Below are 27,631 nucleotides of genomic sequence, written 5' to 3'. Positions count from 1 at the left end.
ATATTATTTAGCCCTTCTCTTGCATTCAAGAAATACCATCTAGATTTCATCTAGATACAAGAGGAGAAATGTAAGTATATTTATCACAAATTTAATAATATAAAAGATAAACTATGACCATGCTTTAAAATTTGCACTGAGATTTTTGGTTTAACTAATAATAAAATGAAAACAATTAAAATCTGTAAAAGAAAAAAACAAAGTTATGAGTATTTGCAGATGACAGAACTGTAAAGACATAGAAAATGACATTTCAAAACTAAATAGGTGACAGAATTTAAAATGTATAGAATCAGCAAAAAGTAAAATGGATACTATAGGAAATCAGTAATATCAACATAAGCTTGAGAAATTATACTAAAATACTAAAAAAAAATAGAGATAGGTATAAGAAAAAGCAATATGTAAATATATACATGTATATAGTTTATACATATAAAACTTCTCTGAACTCAGGAAAGATAAATACAAAGAATGAAGGGGCACATGACCTGTGTATGATGTCTCCCCCCTTCTGCTAATAATCCTGCAGCACTTCTTTTAGAAAACTACCTTTCTCCAATTTCATTTGGTCCTGGTGGGACTTACAATTAGGATGCCTACATTTTAGAGTCCCTTTTTAGTTTGGTGACTCTGAAAAGAAATGTTGTTAATTCATCAGTTCAGTTCAGTTCAGTCGCTCAGTCGTGTCCAACTCTTTGCGACCCCATGAATCACAGCACGCCAGGCCTCCCTGTCCATCACCAACTCCCAGAGTTCACTCAAACTCATGTCCATCGAGTCGGTGATGCCATCCAGCCATCTCATTCTCTGTCGTCCCCGTCTCCTCCCACCCCCAATCCCTCCCAGCATCAGAGTTTTTTCCCAGTGAGTCAACTCGTCGCATGAGGTAGCCAAAGTATTGGAGTTTCAGCTTTAGCACCAGTCCTTCTGATGAACTCCCAGGACTGATCTCCTTTAGAATGGACTGGTTGGATCTCCTTGCAGTCCAAGGGACTCTCAAGAGTCTTCTCCAGCACCACAGTTCAAAAGCATCAATTCTTCGGCGATCAGCTTTCTTCACAGTCCAACTCTCACATCCATACATGACCACGGGAAAAACCATAGCCTTGACTAGACGGACCTTTGTTGGCAAAGTAATGTCTCTGCTTTTTAATATGCTATCTAGGTTGGCCATAACTTTCCTTCCAAGGAGTAAGCGTCTTTTAATTTCCTGGCTGCAATCAGCATCTGCAGTGATTCTGGAGCCCAAAAAAATAAAGTCTGACACTGTTTCCACTGTTTCCCCTTCTATTTCCCATGAAGTGATGGGACCAGATGCCATGATCTTTGTTTTCTGAATGTTGAGCTTCAAGCCAACCTTTTCACTCTCTTCTTTCATATAGGTATTAATCTGTAACTTTTTGTAAAAAATCACTGGGGATATTGTTCAATTTCTTGGTTTGTGAACAGACATGGCAGAATTGGGTGCAACATTTCTGATAGAATAAAATTTGTTACTCTGTTGCACCCATGGACAAAGTCACAGGAATAGAGCAAATGACAGAATCTTCAATCAAAAGGTGGTGTATAGTGACAGCAGAGTTCTTGATCAGTTAATAAATTTCATAGCCAGAAGAAGAGATGATAGGAATGTTCAAAAGTCTAACCTTAGGTCACACTGATCAGAGAGGGTCTTAAGGTAGACAGGAAAGCTTCTTAATACATCTAGGAAAGCTGGATCCTCCAGTCTTTTGTATGTGTATAAGAGTGACCCAGATTGCTCTATCTGGATAAAGACGACCTTCCTATTAAACAACACTGAAAAGAAAGATGTCTGCTTTCAGGCGAGCAAACACAGAAAGGGCAAGCTCTCCCTGAAGGAAAAGATGTCACTGAAAGAACAGATTCTTCTTGAAGCACGTTTGTGTTCATGTTAAAGCAAGCATTCAACAGGGGAACATTTTCTGGTAGACCGAAAGAAGAAAAAAAAATCTAGGCTGTAAATTAAGTCAGTCTCCCATATTCCTCTGTATTCTCTGTTCTGTTCTGTTCTGTTCAGTCGCTCAGTCGTGTCCGACTCTTTGCGACCCCGTGGACTGTAGCCTACCAGGCTTCTCCGTCCATGGGATTCTCCAGGCAAGAATACTGGAGTGGGTTACCATTTCCTTCTCCAGGGTATCTTCCCGACCCAGGGATCGAACCCGGGTCTCCTGCATTGGAGGCAGACGCTTTAACCTCTGAGCCACCAGGGAAGCCCCTGTATTCTACTACTCACATACAATTAATTGCTAAATCTTAATGTTTTTACTTAACTATTTATCCGATCTGCCCCTGTGTTAACCCCTATTGTCATTACTTTAAGTCGCCACCACTTCTCACAAGGGTTATTGAATTAGTCTCTCAGCTGCTCTCTACCTCCAGTCTCACCTCCCGTCTCTCCATTCCCCAATCTGTTTCTTGAACACTATCACTATTCCTCCCAATGTTTTCACACCAAAAAGCCAATTACATTTCATTTTACAGTGTACACCATGTAAAATTATTATTTCCAATGGAAGTAAATTCAAACTATAAAAAATATTCACTTAATATTCTTTTAGTTTTTAAACTATCTATCTGATGCTATTTTTTTAGAGTTGAACGCTGTTTCAACTTGAGTTAAAACATCCCCTGGCTTTTTAGTCACCAAGACTATCTTTGCTTTGAAATACTCCAAATTTTTGCTTATTGGATTTAAATATTTGAAACAAGACTAAGATTTTCACTTAAAATTTCTTTCTTGTATTCACAGAATCTTGAGAAATAATTTGTGTGGTATAAATATTTAATCTTAATATATAGACTATCATAAACATATGCTGGAATTATAGAACACATAGTCAGTTAATAAGGAATAGAGCATTTTTAATCAACATAATGTTGGTAAATAATCCCTATACAAGATATATAGATCAAGTGATATGTTATTCATTTACCAGTTGCTCTTATAGATCTTCGGTAATGCCCATGAATTCTTAAAAGTATGTTATAATATGAAAAACACATAAATGCTTATACATTTTAAAATAAACTTAGGAAAAATGTCGCTACCATCAAATGTTTCACTTATACTTATGAAAAATATTTAAAATAGTGGGATAAATAAAGACAAAATAGCAATTTCTTAGTACTGCATATAAAACCCCCCACAATCTGGCCTTATATCTACCTCTCCTGCCTCATCTCTCACCATCCCCCAACATGTGCTGAATCCTCTAGCAGTAAAACAACACTTACCATGCTCTTTTTAGTCTCAGTGCTTTTGTAAATGATATTCTTTTACTGACAAACACTTTAATTCTTCTTCCCCTTCTACGAACATCTAACTATTAATAACAGGCAATGGCAACCACTCCAGTACTATTGCCTAGAAAATCCCATGGACGGAGGAGCCTGGTAGGCTGCAGTCCGTGGGGTCGCTAAGGGTCGGACACGACTGAGCGACTTCACTTTCACTTTTCACTTTCATGCATTGGAGAAGGAAATGGCAACCCACTCCAGTGTTCTTGCCTGGAGAATCCCAGGGACGGGGAACCCAGGTGGGCTACTGTCTATGGGGTCACACAGAGTCGGACACGACTGAAGTGACTTAGCAGCAGCAGCAGCAGCAACTTTCTCTCTACTAGAAAGACACTAACCAGCCTGCAGGGCTGGACAGTTCCTAGGCCATCAGAAATCCTCCCTCTGTGTGCACATATAGGCAGACATACAGATGGGGTTGGGATCCCAGGTAGCTAGCTGACCCTAGCCGCTAGCTGATGCAGCCTATCCAGATCTATCATGGTTTTATTAATTACATTTGGTTTTCAACAAAACGCTCGGGACTAACAGCTATTAGAGCACCCAGAGAGATTACACTGAGGTTTATGTCTGACCAACGGCAAGTGGAAAACCTTGTTCTCAACAGGCAGGAACTCCCAGATCATCCACAATGTACACTTGCCACCTCAGGAGAGGTTTTACCTTCTGCATGAGTATGTAGCTCATGTAGGTATTTAGAAATAAGTATTCATATTGAGAAGACTAAAATTTAAATGTAAGAGCCAGGGGTTAATAAAACAGCCAAGATGCTCAGAGAGAAAATAAGGAGGGGAACATAACAAACCGGACACAAATTAAGACAGACAAATATATGGGTAGATAAATTGATCAAACAGGATAATGATCCCAGGTTATATAGTAATCAGGGACATATAAATCCAGACAGTGAGGAGCCACCCCTTTACACCAATTCAATTGGCAAAAATTAAGAAGTATGACAATTCCAAATGTTGAAAAAGACATGAAGCAACAGGATCTATTATGTGTTACTGGTGGGAGTATAAACTGGTACAATCACTTTAGAAAACAATTTGGCATTATCTTTTAAAGCTAGACATTTAAATAACCTATGACCCATCAGTTCCACTCTTAGGAATATACCCTAGAGTAATATAATGTATGGGAGGAACATATATAAGAATGTTCTTAGAAGTGCTATCCGAGTAGGAAACAAAACAAAAAGACAAGCAAAGAAAAAGGAATCAACCCAAATGTCTATCAATAATAAAATGGAGAAAAATGTTTTTGTATAATCTAACCATGGAACACGTAACAACATAAACTACAACTACATAATCAAAATAGATAAACCTCAGTAACATAATGCTGTATCAAAAAAGCAAACATCAGATGACAATATATCGTGTGACACCTTTTTAAAGTTAAAAGACAATACTACTAAACAATATATTATTTAGACACATGTATATGTGATAAAACCAACTAAAAACACACACAAAGGAATGATATATGTGAAATCCAGAATATTGGTAACTTGGAATAAAGAAGGAACACTTGGGTAGAAGAAAATCAGCAGTTATATTATAGTTCTTGGTTTGGGGTAGGCTATTAAGTTAATAAAAGACTAAACAAGAAACAAAATAGACATAACTATAAGAATTCTAAATGTTTTATGCCTTGTCTGTCATTTGCTGTTGAGAAATTTATGTAAGTAGACTTAATACCTTAACACCACAGCTAATTTCAGTGAATCAGTAAAGTAACTCTAGAAAAACTCAACACAAGTATAATCATTAAAACTTCTATGCCAAATTTCCTAGAGCTTTTTCAAAAAAGAAAGTTACAAAAGGGCTTTAACAATACCTGATTTCCGTGAAGGTCCAAGACATCTAAGCTCTTTAAATTCTCCAGATTTGAAATTTTCTTAATTCTGAAAATTAGAATAAGTAGAATGGAAATACAGATGTATCACATCTATTGCAAATCAAAACAGTCTAAGGCATAACTTATTTTAATTTATTCTTTCCCTCCAGATAGATGAATAGATATATAGACAGATAGACACAGAAATACATATATACACACAGAGAGAAATTATATATAATTATATATATTAAAAAACATATCTCCATTGATTTAATTGTAATGTTAAAGATGCAGTCCCACTGGGGGAAATGTTCCAAAGACAGCTTAAAAGTGCTATCTTTAGAAAAGAACAATTCTACTTCTAGGAACTTTAGCACGAGGCACTTACTCAAGGCAATTTCCTTCACCTTAGAATACAACTTAAATTCCTCACCTAAGTCCTCAAGGCCCTAAACTGCCTGGCTGGCTCTTCCTTTAGCTTATCTCCTTCCATGGCTCAGGCTTAGTCACTCACTCTGCTCCAGCCACAGGGGCTTTCTTGCTATCTCTAACTTGACAAATTCATTTCTGCCTTAGGGTGTCTACCCTTGCTGTTCCTTCTTCCTTAATGTTCTTCCACCAGAACTTCACATGGTTCACTCCTTCCCATTATTCAAGTCTTGGCTCAAACATCTTCTCAGAGCAGCCTTTCCAGGTTACCCTATCGAAAAAAGCTTTCTCTTCCTTTCCATCACTCACATCATAGCCAAAGCCAGAATTGTATTACCAAAAGCAGTCCGACCCAATTTAATTTATAAAAATATTTATCATACCCCTATTATATTCTATTGCAGTGTGACTACAGTTCCTCCTCTCACCCTTATCTCCCTACACCACCCCCCGCCCACACTACTCCATTAGGACCAAAACCCCCTCTCAGACTCCTCTCTCACACCTCTCTCCTCGCTCACACGGATTATTTACTGTCTGAGCCACCAGGGAAACCAAAATAATAAAATATATTTGAGTAAAAAACAGATCACATAAAAAACAATTTTTAAACCTTACATGTGAGTATAGAATGGTGTATTCAGTGTTGATAACCAATGCTTGGAAACAGGCAAAGGGATGAATGACTGTCCTTTCAGTGTTGTATCAGAGCACCGTCAACAAACCTACCTAAGGATCATCTATTTACAACTGACTAGAGCCCAAACTCTGCAAGTTATACACTAACTTGTAGAAAACTAGTAAGATACCAATGTGACCTGAAAGCTTTTACTTAAAAAGAAATTCTCCCATCAAATTGAAGTGAACTAGAAAAAGACAAGGCTCACTGATCACTCAGCAACTACAGACCTCTAGGGACACACCACAGCTTGTCTCTGCAGGTCACATCATGTGCTGATGTTAGAATAAGGACCCTGCTACAGGATCTATATGAGGCCTGGCTTCTCAGGTGTCAAAGACAAATCCTTAAGTGAGATACTTCAAGAAATCGGAACATGGAATTCCAGGGTCTAGTGGAAAATTCTGTTATCTATAGAACTGGGTGATCACAAAACTCAGCTTAGTTCTGGTCATGAGCCTGCGAACATCAGGGTACCAGAAGATCTCACAAAGGTAAACAGAGGATACAGAAAGTAGAAGAGTTAGACGGGAAGAACTTCAACAGCAAAGTGGTACAGAGGGGTGGGGAGTTCTTTGGTAGCAATGTAAACTTCACATATGGAAGCTGAGCAGGATCTTTCCAGCTTTGCAGCAGAAATCTTTGTTGGATCTGCTTGAATTTAAAGGCATATGGTTGCACTGGATTTTCATATGTGGTTCCATTGCCTTGGACTCAAAGACTGCAGTGCTTTGAAATGTGTGAGGGAGTAAATGTTATTGATTTAACCAGCAGCAGGGGCAACAAGTCACCCAAGACAATCACAAGGAGACAGGGTGGCGGAAGTGTTTCTCTCTTCTTCAGCAATCCTCAGCCAGGTTTGCCTAATAACCACTAAATACTGCCTCAGTATAGATTTGCATCTTCAAGGCTCACAGGATCCTTGCTGTGACAAAGTCAGCTGACTGGAGAGCAGGAGGAATAGGTTAGGGATCATATTTGCTAGTACTGATACTTTAGAAATATGCAGTTTGGGAGAATGTGGAAAGTAGTCTTCTGACACATTTTTTTTTTACTCCAGAATACTAAAATTTTAGAACTGTTTAATAACTACTTTCTTTATGTGAAAAATAAAGTGTGAGCAAAAGTAAACAAAAAACAGATGGAGAAATAGAAAGGGAAAGACAGACTTGTATCTTCAAAAAACAAAATATTTAAAAAAAAAATTATTTCCAAGAAGAAGCCATATAAACTGAAAAGAAGAGACAGGAATGTAGAGAAAAGAAAACCTTCATGCACTGTTGATGGGTATATAAATTGGTGAAGCTGCTATAGAAAATGTTATGGAAATTCCTCCAGAAATTTGAAATAGGGGACTTCCCTGTTGGTTCAGTGGTTAAGAATCTGCCTGCCAATGCATGGGACACAGTTTGATCCCTAGTTCAGGAAGACACCACATACCATGGGGCAATCAAGCCTCTGCGCCACAACCACTGACCCCACACTTTAAAGCCCATGTGCTGCAACTACTGAAGCCCACATGCCAAGAGCCTGTGCTCCACTACCAGAGAAACCACAACAAACGGTAGCCCCCGCTCACTGCAACTAGAGAAAGTCTGTGCACAGTAGTGAAGACACAGCTCAGCCATAGAGAAAGAAAGAATTCTAAAAAAATTTAACATGGAACTACCATATGATCCAAAAATTCCATTTCTGGGTATATATCTGAAGAGAAAAACACCAGTTAAAAAGATATGCACACCCCTATGTTCACTGCAGCAATATTTACAATAGCCACAATATGGAAGCAACCCAAGTGCCTAGATGAATCGATAAAGAAGATGTAGATTGGGGGCAGGAGGAGAAGGGGACGACAGAGAATGAGATGGCTGGATGGCATCACCGACTCGATGGAAATGAGTTTGAGTGAACTCCGGGAGTTGGTGATGGACAGGGAGGCCTGGTGTGCTCTGATTCATGGGGTCGCAAAGAGTCGGACATGACTGAGCGACTGAACTGAACTGAACTGAGGGATATAAAGTACAATCAGTTCAGTTCAGTCGCTCAGTCATGTCCGACTCTTTGCCACCCCATAAACCACAGCACACCCCATAAACTACCAACCTCCCTGTCTATCACCAACTCCCAGAGTTTACCCAAACTCATTTCCATTGAGTTGGTGATGCCATCCAACCATCTCATCCTCTGTCGTCCCCTTCTCCTCCTGCCCTCAATCCCTCCCAGCATCAGGGTCTTTTCCAATGAGCCAGCTCTTCGCATCAGGTGGCCAAAGGATTAGAGTTTCAGCTTCAACATCAGTACTTCCAATGAACACCCAGGACTGATCTCCTTTAGAATGGACTGGTTGGATCTCCTTGCAGTCCAAGGGACTCTTAAGAGTCTTCTCCAACACCACAGTTCAAAAGCATCAATTCTTTGGCGCTCAGCTTTCTTTATAGTCCAACTCTCACATTCATACATGACTATTGGAAAAACCATAGCCTTGACTAGATGCACCTTTGTTGGCAAAGTAATGTCTCTGCGTTTTAATATGCTGTCTAGGTTGGTCATAACTTTCCTTCCAAGGAGTGAGTGTCTTTTAATTTCATGGCTGCAGTTACCATCTGCAGTGATTTTGGAGCCCAGAAAAATAAAGTCAGCCACTGGTTCCACTGTTTCCCCATCTATTTGCCATGAAGTGACGGGACCAGATGCCATGATCTTTGTTATCTGAATGTTGAGCTTTAAGCCAACTTTTTCACTCTCCTCTTTCACTTTCATCAAGAGGCTCTTTAGTTCCTCTTCACTGTCTGCCATAAGGGTGGTGTCATCTGCATATCTGAGGTTATTGATATTTCTCCCGGCAATCTTGATTCCAGCTTGTGCTGCCTCCAGCCCAGCGTTTCTCATGATGTACTCTGAAAATAAGTTAAATAAGCAGGGGGACAATATACAGCCTTGATGTACTCCTTTTCCTATTTGGAACCAGTCTGTTGTTCCATGTCCAGTTCTAACTCTTGCTTCCTGACCTGCAAACAGGTTTCTCAAGAGGCAGGTCAGGTGGTCTGGTATTTCCATCTCTTTCAGAATTTTCCACAGTTTATTGTGATCCAACAGTCGAAGGATTTGGCATAGTCAATAAAGCAGAAATAGATGTTTTTCTGGAACTCTCTTGCTTTTTCGATGATCCATAGGATGTTGGCAATATGATAAATTAATTGACAGTACTGTATGTTATAAGTGAAAGTTGTTAACAAAGTAAATCCTAAGAGTTCTCATCACAAGGAAAAAAGTTTTCTATTTATTTAAATTTGCATCTATATATGAATTGATGAATATTCACTAAACTTGTTGTGATAATCATTTCATGATGTATATAAGCCAAATCATTTTGGGGAGAATGGATACATGAATATGTATGGCTAAGTCCCTTTGTTGTTCACCTGAAACTACCAAACACTGTTAACTGGTTATACTCCAATACAAAATAAAACAGTTCTCTTCAAAAACCATTATGCTATATACTTTAAACTTATACAGTGCTGTATGTCAATTATATCTTACTAAAACTGCAAGAAAACAAAAACAAACAAAATCTACTTACTCAGGGACTAAAAGAAGGACCTAAAAGCCATGTTTCTAAAGAATAGATGGAAGCGAGATAAGCAAGTCAGAAACTCCACGGATCAGAAACTAGTGAAGAAGTCTCTGGGAGAGATGACGAGGAGCACCTATGAGGAAATGCCTCAACTACATGAAAAGTTCCCTTTATGCCTCACTTTATTGAAGTGAGAGCTCTGGTGGCATACTCCAGAGGCATGAGAAACCCTGCAAAAGTCACTTTACAGCTTCATTTCTTCATCTGCAAATAAGGGAGCTGATCACTGATCTCTGAGTTCACTCCAAATTCTAATACTCTATGATCCTATAATTCCTCTAAATTCCTTCATGCTACCATAATGCTTAGCTTAACACTTGAGCCAACTGTGGTTGATAAACTACACTGATGGGAACTTTCAAGAAACCATAAAGAGCAGACAAGAGCCTAGAACACTGGTGCGTAATCTTGAAAACAGTATTTTATCTTAATTGCCATCAATGAGAATAAAAATTCAAAGTCCATGCTGTGGGGGTTGGGAAGCGATAGGGAGGAGAAATCCAAGCTTAGGTATAATGCTATATCTCTACACATGGACATCACCAGATGGTCAACACCAAAATCAGACTGATTATATTCTTTGCAGCCAAAGATGGAGAAGCTCTATACAGTTAGCAAAAACAAGACCAGGAGCTGACTGTGGCTTAGATCATGAACTCCTTATTGCCAAATTCAGAATTAAATTGAAGAAAGTAGGGAAAACCACTAGACCATTCAGATATGACCTAAATCAAATCCCTTATGATTATACAGTGGAAGTGAGAAATAGATTTAACGGACTAGATCTGATAGAGTGCCTGATGAACTCTGGACGGAGGTTTGTGACATTGTACAGGAGACAGGGACCAAGACCATCCCCATGGAAAAGAAATGCAAAAAAAAAAAAAAAATGGCTGTCTGAGGAGGCCTTACAAATAGCTGTGAAAAGAACAGAAGTGAAAAGCAAAGGAGGAAAGGAAAGATATAAACATCTGAATGCAGAGTTCCAAAGAATAGCAAGGAGAGATAAGGAAGCCTTCTTCAGTGATCAATGCAAAGAAATAGAGGAAAACAACAGAATAGGAAAGACAAGAGATCTCTTCAAGAAAATTAGAGATACCAAGGGAACATTTCATGCAAAGATGGGCTCGATAAAGGACAGAAATGGTATGGACCTAACAGAAGCAGAAGGTATTAAGAAGAGGTGGCAAGAATACACAGAAGAACTGTACAAAGAAGATCTTCACGACCAAGATAGTCACGATGGCATGATCACTGACCTAGAGCCACACATCTTGGAATGTAAAGTCAAGTGGGCCTTAGAAAGCATCACTACGAACAAAGCTAGTGGAGGTGATGGAATTCCAGTTCAGCTATTTCAAATCTTGAAAGATGCTGCACTCAATATGCCAGCAAATTTTTAAAACTCAGCATCGGCCACAGGACTGGAAAAGGTCAGTCTTCATTCCAATCCCAAAGAAAGGCAATGCCAAGGAATGCTCAAACTACCGCACAATTGCACTCATCTCACACGCTAGTAAAGTCAAGCTCAAAATTCTTCAAGCCAGGCTTCAGCAATATGTGAACCGTGAACTCCCAGATGTTCAAGCAGGTTTTAGAAAAGGCAGAGGCACCAGAGATCAAATTGCCAACATCTGCTGGATCATGGAGAAAGCAAGAGAGTTCCAGAAAAACATCTATTTCTGATTCATTGACTAAGCCAAAGCCTTTGACTGTGTGGATCACAATAAACTGTGGAAAATTCTGAAAGAGATGGGAATACCAGACCACCTGACCTGCCTCTTGAGAAACCTGTATGCAAGTCAGGAAGCAACAGTTAGAACTGGACATGAAACAACAGACTGTTCCAAATAGGAAAAGGAGTACGTCAAGGTTGTAAATTGTCACCCTGCTTATTTAACTTATATGCAGAGTACATCATGAGGAACGCTGGGCTGGAAGAAGCACAAGCTGGAATCAAGATTGCCGGGAGAAATATCAATAACCTCAGATATGCAGATGACACCACCCTTATGGCAGAAAGTGAAGAGGAACTCAAAAGCCTCTTGATAAAAGTGAAAGAGGAGAGTGAAAAGGTTGGCTTGAAGCTCAACATTCAGATAACAAAGATCATGGCATCTGGTCCCATCACTTCTTGGGAAATAGATGGGGAAACAGTGTCAGACTTTATTTTTTTGGGCTCCAAAATCACTGCTGATTGCAGCCAGGAAATTAAAAGACGCTTACTCATTGGAAGGAAAATTATGACCAACCTGAATAGTATATTAAAAAGCAGAGACATTACTTTGTCAACAAAGGTCTGTCTAGTCAAGGCTATTGTTTTTCCCGTGGTCATGTATGGATGTGAGAGTTGGACTGTGAAGAAAGCTATCACCGAAGAATTGATGCTTTTGAACTGTGGTGCTGGAGAAGACTCTTGAGAGTCCCTTGGACTGCAAGGAGATCCAACCAGTCCATTCTAAAGGAGATCAGTCCTGGGTGTTCATCAGAAGGACTGATGCTAAAGCTGAAACTCCAATACTTTGGCTACCTCATGCGACAAGTTGACTCACTGGGAAGAAACTCTGATGCTGGGAGGGATTGGGGGTGGGAGGAGAAGGGGACGACAGAGAATGAGATGGCTGGATGGCATCACCGACTCGATGGACATGAGTTTGAGTGAACTCTGGGAGTTGGTGATGGACAGGGAGGTCTGGCGTGCTGTGATTCATGGGGTCGCAAAGAGTCGGACATGACTGAGCGACTGAACTGAACTGAACTGAACCTGCTGCTGCTAAGTCACTTCAGTCGTGTCCGACTCTGTGTGACCCCATAGATGGTAGCCCACCAGGCTCCGCCGTCTCTGGGATTCTCCAAGCAAGAACACTGGAGTGGGTTGCCATTTCCTTCTCCGAACTGAAACTACGTGATAACATAAAAAATCAGTTTTGGATTTTGCTAAACAGACTTTCTTTGTAACACTGTAAAAGCTATCCAGTAGAACAGAATGGAAAGAAAACTGTTGAACAAATTTCAAGGGATTAGTCAGGAATTGAGTACTACACAATAGATCCTTTTAAAGGGAACTGGGGAAGTTCACATAAATTATAATATTAAAAACACACTGAAAATATCATCTGAACAATAATCAGTATCACTAAATATCAGCAGGGTGTAAAGACAACAGACAATAAAATCTCAGTTCAGTCACTCAGTTGTGTCCAATTATTTGTGACCCCATGGACTGCAGCACACCAGGCATCCTTGGCCATCACCAACTCAGGGAGCTTGCTCAAACTCAAGTCCATCAAGTCAATGATGCCATCCAACCGTCTCATCCTCTGTCGTCCCCTTCTCCTCCCACCTTCAATCTTTCCCAGCATCAGGGTCTTTTCCAATGAGTCAGTTCTTCACATCACATGGCCAAAGTATTAAAGTTTCAGCTTCAGCATCAGTCCTTCCGATGAACACCCAGGACTGATCTCCTTTAGAATGGACTGGTTAGATCTCCTTGCAGTCCATGGGACTCTCAAGAGTCTTCTCCAACACCACAGTTCAAAAGCATCAAGTCTTCGGCGATCAGCTTTCTTTATAGTCCAACTTTCACATCCATACATAACTACTGGAAAAACTGTAGATTTGACTAGATGGACCTTTGTTGGCAAAGTAATGCCTTTGCTTTTTAAATGCTGTCTAGGTTGGTCATAGATTTTCTTCCAAGGAGCAAGCGTCTTTTAATTTCATGGGTGCAGTCACCATCAGCAGTGATTTTGGAACCCAAGAAAATAAAGTCTGTCACTATTTCCATTGTTTCCATATCTATCTGCCATGAAGTGATGGGACCAGATGCCATGATCTTTTTGTTTTCTGAATGTTGAACTTTAAGCCAACTTTTTCACTCTCCTCTTTCACTTTCATCAAGAGGCTCTTTAGTTCTTCTTTTTTTTCTGTCATAAGGGTGGTGTCATCTGCATATCTGAGGTTATTGATAATTCTCCTGGCAATCTTGATTCCAGCTTATGTTTCATCCATCCCAGCATTTCACATGATGTACAGTGCATATAAGTTAAATAAGCAGGGTGACAGTACACAGCCTTGACATACTCCTTTTCCTATTTGGAACCAGTCTGTTGTTCCATGTCCAGTTCTAACTGTTGCTTCTTGATCTGCAAACAGATTTCTAAGGAGGCAGGTCAGGTGGTTTGGTATTTCCATCTCCTTGAAGAATTTTCCACAGTTTGCTCTGATCCATACAGTCAAAGACAATGGCAACCCACTCCAGTACTCTTGCCTGGAAAATCCCATGGACAGGGAGCCTGGTGGGCTGCAGTCCATGGGGTCACTAAGAGTCGGACACGACTTAGCGGCTTCACTTTCACTTTTCACTTTCATGCATTGGAGAAGGAAATGGCAACCCACTCCAGTGTTCTTGCCTGGAGAATCCCAGGGACGGGGGAGCCTGGTGGGCTGCCGTCTATGGGGTCACACAGAGTCGGACACAACTGAAGTGACTTAGCAGTAGCAGCATATAGTCAAAGGCTCTGGCATAGTCAATAAAGCAGAAATAGATGTATTTCTGGAACTTTCTTGCTTTTTCAATGATCCATCGGATGTTGGCAATTTGGTCTCTCTTTCCCCTGCTTTTTCTAAATCCAGCTTGAACATCTGGAAGTTCATGGTTCACGAATTGCTGAAGCCTGGCTTGGAGAATTTTGAGTATTACTTTGCTAGCATGTGAGATGAGTGCAATTGTGTGGTAGTTCGAACATTCTTTGGCATTGCCTTTCTTTGGGATTGGAATGAAACTGACCTTTTCCAGTCCTGTGGCCACTGCTGAGTTTTCCAAATTTGCTGGCATATTGAGTGCAGCACTTTCACAGCATCATCTTTCAGGATTTGAAATAGCTCAACTGGAATTCCATCACCTCCACTAGCTTTGTTTATAGTGATAGTTTCTAAGGCCCCTTTGACTTCACATTCCAGGATGTCTGGCTCTAGGTGAGTGATCACACCATCATGGTTATCTGGGTCATTAAGATCTTTTTTGTATAGTTCTTCTGTGTATTCTTGCCACCTCTTATTAATATATTTTGCTTCTGTTAGGGCCATACCATTTTTGTCCTTTATTGTGCCCATCTTTGCATGAAATGTTCCCTTGGTATCTCTAGTTTTCTTGAAGAGAACTCCTTATTGCCAAATTCAGACTTAAACTGAAGAGATCTTTAGTCTTTCCCATTCTATTGTTATCCTCTATTTCTTTGCACTGATCACCGAGGAAGGCTTTCTTATCTCTCCTTGCTATTCTTTGGAACTCTATTTTCAAATGGGTATATCTTTCCTTTTCTCCTTTGCCTTTAGCTTCTTTTCTTTTCTCAGCTATTTGTAAGGCCTCCTCAGACAACGATTTTGTCTTTTTACATTTCTTATTTTTGGTGATGGTCTTGGTCCCTGCCTCTTATACAATGTCACGAACCTCCACCCATAATTCTTCAGGCACTCTGTCTATCAGATCTAACCCCTTGAATCTATTTGTCACTTCCATTGTATAATTGTAAGAGGTTTGATTTAGGTCATACCTGAATTGTCTACTGGTTTTCCCTACTTTCTTCAAATGAAGTCTGAGTTTGGCAACAAGGAGTTCATGATCTGAGCCACAGTCAGCTCCTGGTCTTGTTTTTGCTGACAGTATAGAGCTTCTCCATCTTTGGCTGCAAAAATATAATCAATCTTATTTCGGTGTTGACCATCTGGTGATGTCAATGTATAGAGTCTTCTCTTGTGTTGTTGGAAGACAGTGTTTGCTATGACCAGTGCGTTCTCTTGGCAAAACTCTGTTAGCCTTTGCCCTGCTTCATTCCGTGCTCCAAGGCCAAATTTGCCTGTTACTCCAGGTGTTTCTTGACTTCCTACTTTTGCATTCCAGTCCCCTATAATGAAAAGGACATCTTTTGGGGGTGTTAGATCTAGAAGGTCTTGTAGTTCTTCACAGAACTGTTTAACTTCAGCTTCTTCAGCATTAGTGATCTGAGCATAGACTTAGATTACTGTGATATTGAATGGTTTGCCTTGAAACGAACAGAGATCATTCTGTCGTTATTGTGATTGCACCCAAGTACTGCATTTTGGACCCTTTTGTTTAGTATGAGGGTTACTACATTTCTTCTAGGGGACTCTTGCCCACAGTAGTAGATATAATGGTCATCTGAATTAAATTAACCCATTCCAGTCCATTTTAGGTCACTGATTCCTAAAATGTCGAAGCTTACTCTTGCCATCTGCTATTTGACCACTTCCAATTTGCCTTGATTCACTGACCTAACATTCCAGGTTCCTGTGCAATACTGCTCTTTACAGCATCAGACTTTACTTCTATTACCAGTCACATCCACAACTGGGTGTTATTTTTGCTTTAGCTCCATCTCTTCATTCTTTCTGGAGTTATTTCTCCACTGATCTTCCGTAGCATATTGGGCACCTACCGACCTGGGGAGTTCATCTTTCAGTGTCCTATCTTTTTGCCTTTCCATGCTGTTCATGGGGTTCTCAAGGCAAGAATACTGAAGTGGTTTGCCATTCCCTTCTTCAGTGGACCACATTTTGTCAGAACTCTCCACCATGACCTGTCCATCTTGGGTGGCCCTACACGGCATGGCTCATAGTTTCATTGAGATAGACGAGGCTGTGGTCCATGTGATCAGTTTGGTTAGTTTTCTGTGATTGTGGTTTTCATTCTGTCTGCACCTCTGACAGATAAGGATAAGAGGCTTATGGAAGCTTCCTGATGGGAGAGACTGAGGGGGAACTGGGTCTTGTTCTGATGGGCAGGGCCATGCTCAGCAAATCTTCAATCCAATTTTCTGTTGACGGTCAGGGCTGTGTTCCCTCCCTGTTGTCTGAGCTGAAGCCACACTGCGGTGGAGGTGACGACGACGACGGGGGCCTCCTTCGAAAGGTCCTGTGCGTGCACTGCCCCACTCAGTGCCCCCGGCCCTGCAGCAGCCACCGCCGACCCACGCCTCTGTCAGAGACTCCTGGACACGCACAGCAAGTCTGAGTCGGCTTCTTGCGGAGTCACTGCTCCTTTCTCCTTGGTCCTGGTGCATGCAAGGTTCTGTTTGGGCCCTCCAAGAGTCTGTTTCCCCAGTCCTGTGTAAGTTCTGGTGGCTCTATGGTGGGGTTAATGGCAACCTCCTCCAAGAGGGCTTATGCCATACCCAGGTCTGCTGCACCCAGAGGCCCTGCCCCTGCGGCAGGCCACTGCTGACCTGTACCTTCGCAGGAGACACTCAAACACAGTTCTGGCTCAGTCTCTGTGGGGTCTCTAGGTCTTGTACACACAAGGTTTGTTTGAGCCCTCTGAGCATCTCTGGAGGGTAAAGGGTTTGATTCTAAATGCAATTTCGCCCCTCCTACCATCTTGCTTATGGCAGACACCACCCTTATGGCAGAAAGCAAAGAAGAACTAAAGAGTCTCTTGATGAAAGATAAGAGTGAAAACGTTGGCTTAAAACTCACATTCAGAAAACTAAGATATCTGGTCCCACCTCTTCATGGTAAACAGATGGGGAAACAGTGGCAGATTTTTTCTTGGGCTCCAAAATCACTGCAGATGGTGACTGCAACCATGAAATTAAAAGACGCTTGCTCCTTGGAAGAAAAGTTATGACCAACCTAGACAGCATATTAAAACGCAGAGACATTACTTTGCCAACAAATGTCCATCTAGTCAAAGCTATGGTTTTTCCAGTAGTCATGTATGGATGTGAATTTTGGACTATAAAGAAAGTTGAGCACTGAAGAATTGATGCTTTTGAACTGTGGTGCTGGAAAAGACTCTTGAGAGTCCCTTGGACTGCAAGGAGATCCAAACAGTCCATCCTAAAGGAAATCAGTCCTGAGTGTTCATTGGAAGGACTGATGATGAAGCTGAAACTCCAATACTTTGGCCACCTGATGCAAAGAACTGATTCATTTGAAAAGATCCTGATGCTGGGAAAGATTGAAGGCAGGAGAAGAAGGGGATGACAGAGGATGAGATGGTTGGATGCCATCACTGACTCGATGGGCATGAGTTTGAGTAAACTCCGGGAGTTGGTAATAGGGATGCCTGGCGTGCTGCAGTCCATGGGGTCGCAAAGAGTCGAACACGACTGAGCGACTGAACTGAACCATCTGGCTGGGGCTTCTCCTTTGCCCTTGGACACAAGGTATCTTTTTTTGGTAGGATCAATATCAAAATCTGCAAGTGTTCAAATCCCTTATGTGAAATGGCAGAGTATATGTAGACTTTCAGTCACCTCTAGGCTACTCATAATATATACTACAATGTAAATGCTACATAAATAGTCTCCAGGAACACAGTAAATTCAAGATTTACTTTTCTGGAACTTTCTGGAATAGTTTTTTCAAGTGTTTTTCGATCCTCAGTTGAATCTGTGGATGAAAAACTGGGTACAGATGGACGACTCTAATTTGACAGTCACAAAGTATCAAACGACCACCCTTAGTTAAGCACTGAGAAGAATCACAAGTGAAACACACAAGCTTATTGTGAATACACTTATTTAAAATATAGCCTAATAAAACATAAAGGCCAAAGTCTGTTATTTACTCCCACATATGATATGGCTCTGGAAAACAATGGAAATAATACGCACTTAATAAATGCTATGGGCTTCCCAGGTGGCGCTAGTGGTAAAGAAGCCACCTGCCAATGCAGGAGACATAAGAGATGTGGTTTGATCCCTGGGTTGGGAAGATACCCTGGAGAAGAGCATGACAACCCACTCCAGTATACTTTCCTGGAGAATCCCTTGGATAGAGAAGCCTGGTGGACTGCAGTCCATGGAGGCACAAAGAGTCGGACACAACTTCGGCTTCCCTGGTGGCTCAGATGGTAAAGAGTCCACCTGCAATGTGGGAGACCTGGGTTCGATCCCTGGGTTGAGAAGATGCCCTGGAGAAGGGAAAGGCTACCCACTTCAGTATTCTGGCCTGGAGAATTCCATGGATGGTATAGTCCATGGGGTGGCAAAGAGTCAGACATGGCTGAGTGACTTTCACTTTCAATAAATGTTATTTGGTTTGAATAACTGTCAATATGAAACTCATCAAACAAATTATAAATGAATCTTAATCCAATCAAACAGTCCTTCATAAACATTAGTCTGTTAGGTTCTTAAGTATTATTCAATGTTGAGTTGCCATCTAGAGACCATAGGAGGACTCAACGTTAGTCCTAAGTATAACAAACAATGACCGATCTATAACGATTACCTGTTTTTCCCCAACAGAAGGACACGGAGGGATCTCAGAGTAGAAAGTCCACTAATTTCTTCAATCTGATTATCATATAGATCCAAGAATATTAGCCTCTGCAGATTGGAGATATTCTGGATCTGAGTTATAGAATTGTGCTGAAAGTTCAGGAGACGAAGGTGCTCTTCCCCGTCAATAATAGGACACACGGTCAGCTTCTGCCTGGAAAACATGTTTAAAGTTAGTAAGGTTCTGATTCAGCAGTCTGCCTCTTCTCAAGAATATTAATAGTACTATCTTTGTGTGCCCACACTGTGAGAAGAAGAAAAATAGAACCACTTCTTGCCTTCATGAACCAAGCATTCTAGATCTAATTATAAATCACTCATAAAAACAGATATACTTTGGCAAGGGTAGTTATTAAAATTAAGTCTAGCTCTCATAGTATTAAAAAAACTCCAGTATTAATTATTTCATATAAAGTTAACCATCAGAAAACACTCAGTGTAATTGCCTTCTGTGGGAACGATTGAGATGATTCAAGGAACCATGTCATATAACCAGAGAGATGCACTTGCCATTAACCCACTGATATAAACACTGCTCGGGCACTGCTAAGCTAGAAAGTTCGCTTAACGCCTTGCTGTTAGATATGTACTGCTGAGCTAAAGGTATGCACAGCAGAGATGCTGGTTACAACGCTAAGGTAAGGTTGAAATCCTTCATCCACCATTCTACTGCAGAAACTTTGCTAGATTTAAAGATAGGGATTAAGTCCTTAACACACTTATTCATTCAAAATTTGTTAAGGGTTTATTTTGTCTGGGGCTTTGTTTTAGGTGCTGGGGATACAGAACTGAACAAAACTCACCAAGTCTGTGGAGTTTATATTCTACTCGGAGGAGACAAACAATAAACGACAATAAATGTGCTGAGTTAAATATTTAATATGTGAGAGGGTGGTAAGTGCTGAGAAGAAAAACCAGAGAAAGGTGCTGGAACTGTCAGGGTTGAAGGAGTTGCTGCTTTGGAGAGTTGGGGCAGGGAAGGCTATCCCTAGGTGGTGACACTGGAGGAAAGACTTGATGGAGGTAAGAAAGTGAGCCTACTGATACATGGTGAAACAGCATTCCAGGCAGAGGGAACACCAAATGCAAAACTCCTGAGGTTTAATCACTCTTGGTGTATTCAAGGAGCAGGTATGCAGTAGCAGGTGAGTGAAGGCCAGACTAGGAGCAGGTGAGGTCCATAAGGTAAAAGGGAATTCAACTGAATAGTGCTGAGAAGTCCATTGGAGGAGTATATTTTGAAGTTTTTTTCCTATCCTAAAACCCATTTTTATCAATGTCATATTTTAGAACCTCTATAGTACTCTTTTAGAGTATAGTCAAGCTCCTTTACATTACATAGATATAAAATTTCTATGCATACTCCTGGAAGGATAAATTTAAAATTGGCAACAGTGATTATACCTAGGTAGGAGAACTAAACGGCTGAAAAGCAAGCGTGAGGAAGACTTTTGTACCTTTCAAATCTTGTACTATGTCTATATATTATCTAATCAAAAAAATTAAATAAGTTGTCCTCACCTTTCTAGGGTCAACCTGTCTGAGTAAAGAATTTTCTCTTCAGAAGAACGTTGGAGAATGGGAAATGAAGGCATTGATGAGCTCACCAAATTAATATGATCACCTATTAAAAATAATATACAAATTACTTGAATAAGAAAAATCTTTCAGATTTTGAAACTAAAACCACCTTATATTTGGAGAACTTTGGCACCTACCAATATCCTTTCTAGAAAATACAGCTTCTATAGCTCTCTGTATTTGAAACAAAAGTTCAGCTTGTTTTCCTCCTTAGGTCTAAACTATGTGTTCTGTACATACCAAACAATTTTTCCCCTACCTTGTAGATTGGTTGAAAGTACAGGACTACTCTAGTGCTACATTTATCCCTTATAATCCTGACTCCTAATACTATATTTTAACTCTCTTATAACTGAGATTATAGTCCCTCATTACCAGATACATTTGGGCCAGCACTATGACAGCCCTGCCGGTTTCTGGACTTTGAAGGTGTCTGAATGGAAGAATCTCCGAATGCTGATAAGGAGCTCGTGGCAGTTTTCATTTCCAGCCCACATAGTTCTGACACATTTGTTGTGGATGAGATGCAGGATGATTTATTATGAGGCGAAGGACTTATTACTCTTCCATCTCCTTCAAAATATCAAAAAATTTATCACAAAGCTACACAGTACATGACTTTAGAGAAATATAGAGAAAGTAGTTTGGGATAGCAAATGTAAACCTCGAATCATCCTTTTTTCTTTGTATGTTCAGCTACTATTGGTAGAGAATATTGCAGAGACCAAAGTGGATGTCAATAAATCTTGTACATTTGCAGTTAGGTTTTTAGTTAGGGTCTAACAGGTATTTGACACCCCTATGAGGCTTATAAGCTGTTGGTTTGATGTTGTCCCTGCCATTAAGTAGCTTTCAATCTAGTGGGCATATGAAAGTAATAAACTGCACAGAACAACATGCGCAAAATGCAGAATAAAAAACAATACCTATTTATATATTCACACATAGATGTGTCTGGTTATTTTTCACTTAAAGAAGATCACAGATGGGTTTCAGTGCAGGTGGATATTAAGACATATTCTAAAGACCTAGAAGAATGTAGAATAGTTAATAAAAGATGCTGAGAAGCTCCAGAAATGAAGTAAGACTTGAAAAATGGGTCAAAGGTACCAATTTGAACACCAGAAGAAACTATTTTCTTCTACCAAGAGAAAATTTCCTGAAAACAGCAACCGATGTTGATGGAAGCAAAAAGCAATAAAATAGAATCTGAAGTGCCACAGAATTCTACTGCTTAAACTGACTGATAAGACAAAAAGATGAACCTAAATATAGGAAGCTATCGTTCTTTGGGAGGCCATCTTAAAATCAAGTTCCATACATATCATATTAAAGAGCTGTAAAGCAATGGTATTTGCTAACTTCTCCAGGTGTGCAAGATATATACCAAAGTCCACATACCTGGCTTCTTGAACAAAATACTAGTGCTCACACCCCACTTTTCTGCATATCATGAAATATCAAGATAATTAACAATGATGTTCTAGAGTACAAGCGTTCAGAACAAAGATCATGTTCATAAATGAACTGGCCTTGTGACATGACCAGTTGCTATCAAAATACCCAAGCAACCATAAGTCAGTAAACTGATTTGGAAATCAAAAACTGAATAGTTAAAAAAACAAAAACTAGAGTAAGGATTAATGGATTAAGGATTAACTGGTCAGCTAAAAATAATAAAGGAAAAACTCCAAACAATAAACAACCTTGATTTCCCTTGTTAGTGTCAGAGTTAGGTTTTTAAAACTACTTTACTAAGGCTTCAAGCCATTGCTCAATATAGAAAGGAAATTTAAATTTAATAAGACTTGGGATATAGAGGCAATAATCAAGGAGAAAATTTCACTTACAGTTAGTGAATAAAAGAATCTCACTCTCACTCTTTCTAGCTCTTATTATACACAGAAGTCAAAATCACGATCTGTATGATGAGCTTACTATCATGATCAGTATGATGTACATGTTACAATAAATAGCAGAATACAAGAATGATGAGATAGAAAGGCCTTAAAATCCACAAACAAGACCATCTAAACAACTGGGGACCAGAGTGATCTGCAATCCAAACATCCACAATAAATACCCACACACATATACATATAGTAGATGTAGGTATCAAACACCCATACATACATATATGTGGACTGTTTCATCATGCTTTTAAGCAAAATTTTAGTTGAAACATTTCCTGTTATTGGTAATTTCATATATCACTATTTAATGTACCAAACAGTAGCTTTTGTCTTCCTAATTAAATTTATAAGCTCCTGGAGAAATGGAGCTCATTTTATATTCTTTATATTCCTTGCAGAATCTAAATTCAGTAGGCAATCATTAAATTCACTGATTTTCCAATTTATTGACAGTTAATGAGAAATCTATTTTGTGAATGTTATTTCTGTTAAAAAAGAACATCAGAAATTCTTGCATTTTAATATAAAAATTCTGAATGAATTCTTTCATAATTAGAATCCCAAAGTGTTTAAAGGCATAATGGTACATATTTGATATGAGTCTTTACTACACCACACCCTAGATATATGATGGATGGAGGGATAGATGAGATGGATGGGTGAGTGGATGGATAGAGGGAAAGATGGACAGAGAGATGGGCAGGGGGATGGTTGACTGGATAATACAGTACATGTTCATATGCCTGTCCACTCAGCCGTATCTTTAAGACTGTGTTGGTAATCAAAATTCTGATTTTGTATTTTTCATGATTCATCATGATCTTAAGAGTCAAGCACTACCTCTTCCTCTCTATATACATATTTTGGCATTCTTATTCAAGAGATTTAATCAATTAAGGTCTGGAACTGAGATTTTACTGTATAGCAGTCCCTGACTCTTACAAAATTTCAAGGATACAGGGCTTAACTCTTAATGTTAATATAAAAAGCCTAAAAGAAATCATACACCAAGTTTAAGACCATGTAGCCTAACTAAAACAAAGAATATCTTTACTTTGGGCTGAGAGTACCACTGGTTAACTTACAGTATATGTTCAATTAATTTTGAAAAACATAAAAAATTTGAAATGAACTAAAATTAATTATAATAATTCAGTATCAGAATGCAGTTTATTAGATAGAGATTGCCTCATTTTTCCTGATAAACTGCTACTTAAAATTTTTCCAAAGTTTTGTGCCTTTGGAGGAAGAACAGTGAGTACAGAAGTCAAGAATACAGCTACACACTGTGAGGCCTTCTTTGCATAAAACTGCCTGGAACAAGGAAGGAGGCACATTTGGAAACAATCAGGTACAGATTTTAGAGAGAATGATTTTGAGTAAAATCTTTTAATGAAAAAAAATAGGTTTATTTTTCCCTAAGGAATTAATTTGTATTTTAAAGGTCACTGTTTATGTATAGGACTTTATTCATCTTTCAGGTTCACAAAATTCAGTGCCTCTATACTATTTCCTCATTAGCAAATATCTAGAAATACTTAAACACTTAAATAAATTTATTCAGCCAGACATACACAAACCTGTCTACCAACTTCATCCTCTTAACTCAAGAATACCTTGGGAAAAGTATTTAAGTTTGGCTCATGATTCAGAAAACAAATTTAAGAGTTATTATCAAAAATGTAAAGGAAGTTCACAATGTAAACACAAGAAAATTCTACTTGAAAAGTTTCAGGTTCACATCTATAACTCTGAGCCTAATACAGTGTCTGGCGCACAGAACATACTCAATAGATATGTACTGAACCGAACCAAAGAAGGGAAGAAAGATGCTCTCTGCACTGTGGAACAGTGGTTAGGTTGATATCATGTCCAGCAATTGACCAAGAGAAGAATTCAAGACATAGGAAACAGAAAAAAGATGTCAGATTAGCTGGGCCCAAGAGGAAAGTCCAGAAATTACAAAACAAAAAAAGAAAGCTAATATTCAAAATTGCCACGTGTTCGTGTAAGATGAACAATCTGGAGAGTCCTATACCGATTATCCTTCTCATACAATAACTCCCAGATGAGGACAGTACTGTATGTAAATATTTTGCCGTGCTTAACACTAGTACATTACAGAGGCGTGCTGTGATTCATGGGGTCGCAAAGAGTCGGACACGACTGAGTGACTGAACTGAACTGAACTGAACAATTGTTGACAATTAAGTAACAATTCAAAAGTTCTAAAGAAGATTTCTCCTAGAATTGAACAATACATTTCAGAAATATAACCAGATCATATGAGGCTGTTTTTCAAAGGGTGGTCCACAAACCACATCCATTAGAATCTCTTGAGAAGTTATGAAAACACACTTTTCCAAATTCCACCCAAGACCTACAAAGTCAGAATGGGGAAGGGGACAAGGGAAGCACTAAGAATCTGCATTCTTAATAAGATCTTGCATGATGCACACAAATGTCAAAGCCCTTTGATATAACTCTATAATTATATGTGTTAGTAAAGGAAAGAGATAGCTTCTTTTCTACTCCTGACTTTCCATTCTTTCCATGTGTCCTTACTTACTAAATATCTGTGTTCCCATAGTCTTACCCTCACTAATTAGCTATTTTTCCCAGTTCTAAGACATTATTTGGAAGATTCTTTCTAATTATCTTGTGTATAGCCCACTCCAAACTAAAATATGACAGTTTTTCCTATATTAGAAATAACCTACTATGTTGTGTACATAAGATCTGATTTAAACAAATGCCCAATGAATTTGGTAACCAATGAATAATGTCATCTTTAATTGAAGTCTATTTGGATCCAGAAATTCAATATTATTAAACAGTATTACTTAAAGATGATAAATCATATCTGATCTCTATTCTCTGACAATACCTTGTCTACTTGAGTAGTTTCTTTCAAGGTCATGTTGTAAGAGTCGACCAGGGAATGATGGCGTTTCTCTATTTAGCTTGAATTCAACCTAAAAAACATTATGTAAGACACAACATTCAGAGAATGTTTTATAAATCCATTTGTGCCTTTTCAGATTCTAGATTTAAGTGCTATCATATGATATGTGTCTTCGTGTGACTTACTTCACTCAGTATGACAGTGTCTAGGCCCATCCACGCTGCTGCAAATGCCACTATTTCATTCTTTTTTATAACCGAGTAATATTCCATTGTGTATATGTACCACATCTTCTTTGTCCTTCATTGAAGAATTCCTCCAGTAACATCTATTTTAAAATTTTTTAGGAAAAACCTGAATCATGCCAGTTGAAGGTGTCCAGCCTGGCCAAAGAATAAAAACTTGTGTTGTGTCTTGAGACACAGTTGTGTGGGAGATGGATGAGTATATCTGAGTGCTCAGGTGACATGAGGGTAAGAAAACGTATGTATCTCAAAAATCAAATCAAAAGTCTGAAATTAAGGAAATCCCAGGGAGAATATGGGCAAACTGGGGAAAAGAACGTTCAAATCTTAATTTCTAAATCTCTTTAGGCCTAATAAATTTCCACTGCCAATCAATTTTTTCTGGAATGTTAGATATGGGCCCTCAAATAATCACATTTTATCTAATATAAGATTCTATCAGTAGTAAAACATGCCATCATTTTACTCACTACTAAGAAAGAAAATCTTTCCCAATTAAAATAATAATATGATCTGCCATCAGTTTCAAGAAGGATCCTGATCTAAGAAATGCTTAAATGTTAAAAAAGAAAAAAAACAAACCCATCTTACCTCTTGCAATTGGTGAAATAAGATTCTGTTTGTAATGGAGGTGAGGTTTTTTTGGTTTTGCTTTGATTTTTTTAATTGATGTACAGTTGATTTATAGTACTATATTAGTTTCAGATACATGATGTTGTGATTCAGTACTTTTATAGATTATACTCCATTAAAAGTTATTTCAAAATAATGGTTATAATTCTCTGAGATATATACTATATCCTTCTTGTTTATCTATTTTATACACAATATTTTTTATCACTTAATCCTATACCCCTAATTTGCCCCTCCCTCTTCCCTCTCTTTGGTAACTACTAGTTGGATTTGTGTAGGCAAAAAATAAAAATTAGCTTCAAAGTAGAGACTAAAGTAAATATACTTAAATTTTCCAGTTTAGACTCTACTCTTTAAATCTTGCTATTTGTGCAGAATATAAAACAATTTATATTCAATCTAAATACAAATCTGTTTGGATCTTACTTTGTTTTTTTCAGGAAGCGATGAGGTTTGAATAACCAGATGAAGCCCACAGTTCACCTACAATGTAAAAATTAAACCATAAAATATGCTCTTAACTTATACACACACACACACACACACACACACACACACACTCCTCCCCAAAACAGTACATAAACATATAACCAAAAAAATTAGAATGAAACAGAATGCTCACTTTTTGTTTGTTTCTGGTAAATTATCATGTTCTGGATATTTGCTGAAAACAATAAAATTACAACTAATAATTAAAAGGTTTCATTGTGATTTATCTTCCAAAATGTCTGCAATTTAACCCTCTACTTAGCACCTCGGACTTTCGTCACCTGCCATTTGAGGTCTAAGTAAATATCTCAGTGAGACAGGTAAAGGAGGTGGGGGTGCCTGCTAATATTTTCTTAATTTAAAAAAAAGAAAAAGAAAGGAATTGACCAGTGAAAGGAATTTAAATGAAGCTTAGCCTTTCCCAGCAGACCAGCTCCACCTTCTGGGAAGCGCAGATCCTGGACAAGACTTTGAATACCCATCACAGAATGTTAAATACCCTCCAAGTGCCTTGGTCCAGTCCAGGAACCTCAAGCCTCGGTCAGACAATAGCTTGAGTAGACTGAGCGGTCCTGGTCTCAACAATACAGCTCATCACCTAGGACAAAGACGCCAGTCAGAAAGGACGGTACGAATGGAAATAAAG

General features: G+C 39.0%; 1 protein-coding gene across 5 annotated transcripts in view; it reads right to left on the bottom strand.

Moving 5' to 3' along the window:
* The window catches only part of LRRC49 (leucine rich repeat containing 49), a 162,639-nt gene that overhangs the window by 134,811 nt on the left and 197 nt on the right, over nucleotides 1-27,631 (bottom strand). The window contains exons 2-9 of one of the 5 annotated variants that reach the window (XM_055436705.2): nucleotides 27,485-27,583; nucleotides 27,119-27,160; nucleotides 26,923-26,979; nucleotides 25,601-25,688; nucleotides 21,176-21,373; nucleotides 20,741-20,843; nucleotides 19,170-19,373; nucleotides 5,167-5,233 (exon numbers count right to left, since the gene is read on the bottom strand). In XM_055436705.2, coding sequence (XP_055292680.2) covers nucleotides 5,167-5,233; nucleotides 19,170-19,373; nucleotides 20,741-20,843; nucleotides 21,176-21,284 — 483 coding nt within the window. In that variant the 5' untranslated portion in view covers nucleotides 21,285-21,373; nucleotides 25,601-25,688; nucleotides 26,923-26,979; nucleotides 27,119-27,160; nucleotides 27,485-27,583. The remainder of the gene's footprint in view (nucleotides 1-5,166; nucleotides 5,234-19,169; nucleotides 19,374-20,740; nucleotides 20,844-21,175; nucleotides 21,374-25,600; nucleotides 25,689-26,922; nucleotides 26,980-27,118; nucleotides 27,161-27,484; nucleotides 27,584-27,631) is intronic. The other 4 variants (XM_055436706.2, XM_055436707.2, XM_055436698.2 and 1 more) reach the window with 4 other exon arrangements.

This window comes from Moschus berezovskii, chromosome 9, assembly GCF_049115385.1.
Source record: "Moschus berezovskii isolate FMDL1 chromosome 9, NW_MosBer_1.0, whole genome shotgun sequence".
Taxonomy (NCBI): domain Eukaryota; kingdom Metazoa; phylum Chordata; class Mammalia; order Artiodactyla; family Moschidae; genus Moschus; species Moschus berezovskii.
The sequence above is the reverse complement of the archived record's forward strand: the minus strand, read 5'-3'. Positions and strand labels throughout refer to the sequence as shown.